The following is a 5,571-nucleotide window of genomic DNA, read 5'->3' as shown; positions in this document are numbered from 1 at the left end:
GAGAGAGAGAGAGGGGGGGGGGGAGAGAGAAGGAAGAATGTGAAATGAACTGAATGAATTGAGGAAAAAATGGCAAAATATGGAGAAGAAATCAGAGTATATTTATATTTAAAGCCAAAAACTCTTTATTGTTGTGTAGATTTGGGATACAACTCCTCTCAGGTTTATTTTTTGGCCCGCATGTTGGTGAGATTTCCCTTCACCTTCTCCCCTGGAGAAGAAACAGGAGGAAGGAAATCTCTGCAACGAGGGGGAATCTGGTTGTCACTGAAATCGGTGTCACCGTTTTAACATTTGCCCTGAAGATATCTGGTGACAACTGTACAATTTTGGATTTCCTTCCACTTCCTGCCTCGCTGCCAAAAGGCGCCTAGAACACATAGAGAGGGTGAATCTTAACCTGCCAGAGGTTCTAACCCGTCCACGTACAATCCAAAACAAAACACATAAACTAAGATTTGGCTTTAGATACACTTTAGGAAATGAAGAGGAACAGAGAAGGAAGAATGTGAATACAGAGAAAAAAAGTGAGCAGAAGAAGAAAAAAGAAAACAGATACAAATATGTCTGTCAGGAAAACAGCAATCAGAGGAGGCAGGAAAAGGAGGGAGGAGAGGGATAGAATAGGGAGGAGAGGGATAGAATAGGGAGGAGAGGGATAGAATGGGGAGGAGAGGGATAGAATAGGGAGGAGAGGGATAGAATGGGGAGGAGAGGGATAGAATAGGGAGGAGAGGGATAGAATAGGGAGGAGAGGGATAGAATAGGGAGGAGAGGGATAGAATAGGGAGGAGAGGGATATAATGGGGAGGAGAGGTATATAATAGGGAGGAAAGGGATTGAATAGGGAAGAAATGGTGAGAGAGGAGGAAGGCAGAGGCAGGAAGGATAAATAGAAGACAGGAAAAGCAGAAATACAAGAGAGGAAAGAAGAGTAGAGGCAGAGATGAGGTGCAGGAAGACAGGCAGATAGGCAGGAAAGGAAATAGAAGAGGAAAGGCAGGGAGAGGTGAGAGGCAGGAAGTGAGAAGGGAGAGGCTGGTAGAGAAGAGAAAATGATGACACAGGAAGAGAGGAAAGGAGAAAAAGAGAAGAGACAGGAAGAGGGGAGAGGATGGTGGAGATAAGAAACTTGAAGAGATGAGAGTCAGGGAGAGAAGACGTGGGAAGAGATAAGAGGCAGTTAGGAGAGGAAGACAGGAAGAGACAGGAAGTAATAGGAAGCAGGAAGAGAGCAGAGTACAGAAGAGGACCGGTGATAGAGAGAAGAGCAGCAGAAGGAAGAGACAGAAGCAGCATCTGATCCAGAGATTAATCTGAATGAATCAAACTGAAAGACACTCATCATGATTCCGATGAAAGGAGAAGTCTCATGCACACCTCCCAGGCAGCGAATGTCTGCCAGGCTCTGCATGCTGCGCCAACTTCTGCCCTCACCCCAGACATATCCCTCCCCGCTAAACAATGACAAACCTGGGGGATGGCAGGGGCAGGCATGAGCCAGGGGGAACAGGAAAAGGGGGCTAGTCAGGGGACACACAAGCAAAAGGGAACTTACACTGCACCTGGAGGATCTGATCACTGAGATTAGCACGCAGGTAATAGGAGCTGTACAGAGGTAAAACCAGACCCAGGCTGCCGGGAACACCACCAGAAATATGTGTGTTACAAGAGAAGGGAATGGAGGAGGTAAGGGAGGAAGGTCAAGACAAAGGAGGAAGGAAGAATGAATGGATAGAAGGAAGAAAGAGAGAAGGGAAGGAAGACGGTAAGAAGGAAAGAAAGAAGGAAGGAAAAGAAAGGAAGAAATGGAGAGGAGAATGTAGGGAAAGGAGGTGGTAAGCAATGAAGGAAGAAAGGCAAAAACAAAGGAAAGGAGGAGGCGAGGAAGAAAGAAGAAGAAAAAAAGAAAAGAATAAAAGAAAGCAAAGACATAGGAAAGAAGGAGGAATGGAAGGAAGGCAAGGAAGTAAGAAGGAAGGAAAGGAAGAAAAAAGTAAAAGAAGGAAGGGAGGAAGGAAGGCATAGACAAAGGAAAGAAGGAGGAGGAAAGTAGGAATGGAAGGAAGGCAAGAAGTAAGAAGGAAGGAAAGGAAGAAAAGGAAGAAAAAAAAAGAAGGAAGGGAGGAAGGAAGACATAGACAAAGGAAAGAAGGAGGAGGAAAGTAAGAGGAATGGAAGGAAGAATGAATGGATAGAAGGTAGAAAGAAGGGAAGGAATACAAGAAGAAAGGAAGGAAATAAAAAAAGAAAAGAAGGAAAGAGGAAAGGAAGAATAGAAGGAAAATTGAAGGGAAGGAAGCAAGAATGGAAGGAAGGGAGAGGAAGAATGAAGGGAAGGAAGGAAGGAAGGAAGGAGGGTTGCGTGGAAGAGTATGGGTGAGGAATACAGAAGAGAGAGACAGAGGGAGGTGATGAGGATGTGACAGAGGGGATCAGAGGGGATCGGGGTGGATTGCAGATGTGGACAAGGAACAAAAGGAGAAGGGAAAATACCATTACTATCTGTTTACAGCTCAGCAGCCAACTACAGTACACATGCGCAAACACAACTCACACCGCTCCTCCGCCATGTTTAAAGGGACCCTGTCAGCATTGTACTTCACAACCAACATCATGTAACACCCAATTCTAATTTTTCTCCCTTTTATTGCTCTGGACTCAGCAGACGGAGAATTCACCGACACATATATATATATATATATATACACACACACTGTGCACAAGTAAAAACTCACGGCAACCACTGCTAAGGTTCGGCAGCTCTGCACATTGTGAAATTTTTTATAAACAGCTACAATATATAAAAGAGATAAAATACTTAAAGGGGACCTGTCACTGAGATAACGTATCGCACTCTTGCTGAGCGTATCGGGATCTGGATCAGGGGTACAGTGTAATATTAAATCTTCCGCGTGAGGCCATTGTGAATAATTATCTGCAGAGTCCAGAGCTACCGCCAAGTTTTAGAAACAAGGCGGAATTGACCGCTGCTCATTATTGGTAAAGGCGGCACGGATCTTAAAGTATAAAACTATTTCCGTATTGTTACAGACTAACCGACACGACTGAACTCGCTTCAAATGTATCAGATTGGTAAGAATATGTTTATTTTGATGACGGGGTTCCTTTAAAGTGCTGGGGGCGGGGTGTAACATGGTCCCACTTAGATATTATTCACGACAATCATTAAACCAATCCAATCAATGGAATCTCACATAACCTTCAACATTTCATTTAACTTCCTATCATTGCATTTCAAAGGTGGTTTTTTAATGTTTTTTTAAAGGCACAGTCCACCTTTTGCAAAATAAAATAGTAAATTCAGCAACATTGGTCTCATGATCAGCGTCCACGTACCACTTTTTTTTTTTGCATTGAAGCCTGCATTGCACCCCGAAATCAGTGCATCGTGGGTGCAATGCACCAGCTCTATCAGTGGTTACCCCCATCCTCAGGTTTGTATAGAGCTATGGACCTGGGGTTTAGAAAGCGCGGATGGACTATAGAGGGGGAGGGATCACTGGTATGAGGATACCTCTCCTATAGCGGTAGATAGGACTTGTATTTCTATTGAGTAATCCCACTGAATAGATGATGTCCTTCAGGTAAGGGAGGGGAATTTGGGCTTTGGGGATGCTATATGTGACCACCCTAAATATGGGTGTAACATGAAACAAAAAGGGGAAATTTCATAGGAAATGCCTATGACCAGTGGCGTCACAAGGGGGACACCATTAGAGGGGTGACACCAAAATGACTCACAGTCAGTTTGGTGTCACCCCCCTCTGAAAAGTCGGGCGCTCGGTCATGGACCAAACGCCCGACAGTATCAGTAGAGAGGAGGGGACCCGGCGGCATACCTTATCCCGCCGGGTGACTGTCCCCTCCTCTCTCTGCCAGCGTCCATCACCAAGATGGCCGCCAGCAGGTATCAGAATACTGCCGCGTGTGCGCGATGACGTCATCGCGCAGCGCGTGGTGACGTCACGCGCATGCGCAGTGACGTCTCGGCGGGGTGACACTCGGTTACCGCTCCGGGTGTCACCCAGCCTCAGGACGCCCCTGCCTATGCCCCTTGGCTCCACCTCCACATAATGTGTGGCCCCTTGGAGCAGACTTGTGTCTTTTTTCAACCTGACTAACTATGTAACTATGTCAGGGCCCACAGTTGAGGACCCCCATAATTTGACAGGCACTGGTCTATTGGATCTTCACTAGACCTCACTCAATGGGCGTCCATGCAGTTACCACATCAGGCCAGAAGGTGGCAGTAAAACATAAGATCTGGCAGACAGCAGAGGATTATGGGAGTGCAGCTGACTGCTGGCATGTATACAATACGCCTCGCCAAATTACTTTGACCCTCGCCGAGCGTCATTCTCTGCATTCCCCCAGAAACGCGAATTGCTTTAAGCGATACGTGTGCGCCGTGCGTCTTCCTTACCTGTAATTTGTACTGTGAATTGGTGCGTATGTGTACGTCCGATCAGCTTCATCAATGTATCTCTGCAAAAGAAGATATATGAAAATAGCATTTGTTTCTCCCGGTCAGCGGACGACGTATACTCGCCCCGGGATCTATGCATCACTCATGGCGGCATCGCATCCGAGCGAAAGACGCACAACACACGCCCAGCCACCCAACCGCAAAAAATTCCTATGTCCATTCCTATTTTAAAATGAATAATGATTTTCGATATCTTTCGGAAGAACCCCTCAGACGGGAGGGCTCTACAAACAATGCCCAGGGGTCCTGACGACCCTTGTCTGTGATGCTCAACAAGGGCCACAGTTTGGGCCCCCCGTCCACCTCTGGGCTCAGGTGCATAGCCCAATCACCGCTGTCCTTGCCCCTTTCCAAAGAGCTCGGCTATACCTCATCCAACGACTTCACCAGGGTCCGGATGTGCTGATGTCCCTCCAACCCGTCAATCATCCTCCGTCGGATCTAATGAAAGGAGATAAGATTATGACAAGAAGTGGTCACTAGAAGGGAAAACAACTGACTGTGAAGATGGAGGAGAGTGAGGACGGGATTCCTTTACAACCAAATCCGACAGAGACCGCAACCTGGGGAGCTGTGAAGAGTCAATGCCATAAGAGCTCCCGAGGTTCCCCTTAAAGGAGAACTATGGGGTTAAGTATTTCCCCCATAGTTCTCCTCGGGGTCACGGGAGGACACAAACTAGCGTCCTCCCGTCACCCTAAGCTCAGCATATAGGGAGCTTCAGCTTGCGGTATACTGAGACGCCGCAGCCGAAGCGGATCCCGACAATTGTGCCAGGATCCGCCCAGCTGCGTGAGTGACAGCTGGCTCTGCCTATCTAGAGCCAGCTGTACCCGCCCTATGGGGTGGGCTTTCCCCATAGTTCTCCTTAGGGTAACGGGAGGACACAAACTAGCGTCCTCCCGTCACCCTAAGCTCAGCATATAGGGAGCTTCAGCTTGCGGTATACTGAGACGCCGGAGCGGATCCCGACATCGATGTCAAGATCCGCCCAGCTGCGTGAGTGACAGCTGGCTCTGCCTATCTAAAGGCAGAGCCAGCTGTACCCGCCCCCTGCCCCG

The 5,571-nt window shown here is 47.6% G+C and overlaps 1 protein-coding gene across 1 annotated transcript in view; it reads right to left on the bottom strand.

Annotated features, from left to right (window-relative positions):
- CACNA2D2 (calcium voltage-gated channel auxiliary subunit alpha2delta 2) overlaps window positions 1-5,571 on the bottom strand; it is a gene marked incomplete at its 5' end in the record, with an annotated part of 53,967 nt that overhangs the window by 36,875 nt on the left and 11,521 nt on the right. Inside the window, 3 exons of the mRNA XM_018573851.1 lie at window positions 1,559-1,635; window positions 4,448-4,509; window positions 4,880-4,951. Of these exons, the coding sequence (XP_018429353.1) occupies window positions 1,559-1,635; window positions 4,448-4,509; window positions 4,880-4,951 (211 nt within the window). The remainder of the gene's footprint in view (window positions 1-1,558; window positions 1,636-4,447; window positions 4,510-4,879; window positions 4,952-5,571) is intronic.

Source organism: Nanorana parkeri, unplaced genomic scaffold (genome assembly GCF_000935625.1).
Source record: "Nanorana parkeri isolate BGI_ZX_2015 unplaced genomic scaffold, ASM93562v1 scaffold2576, whole genome shotgun sequence".
In the NCBI taxonomy this organism is placed as follows: Eukaryota; Metazoa; Chordata; class Amphibia; order Anura; family Dicroglossidae; genus Nanorana; species Nanorana parkeri.
The sequence above is the reverse complement of the archived record's forward strand: the minus strand, read 5'-3'. Positions and strand labels throughout refer to the sequence as shown.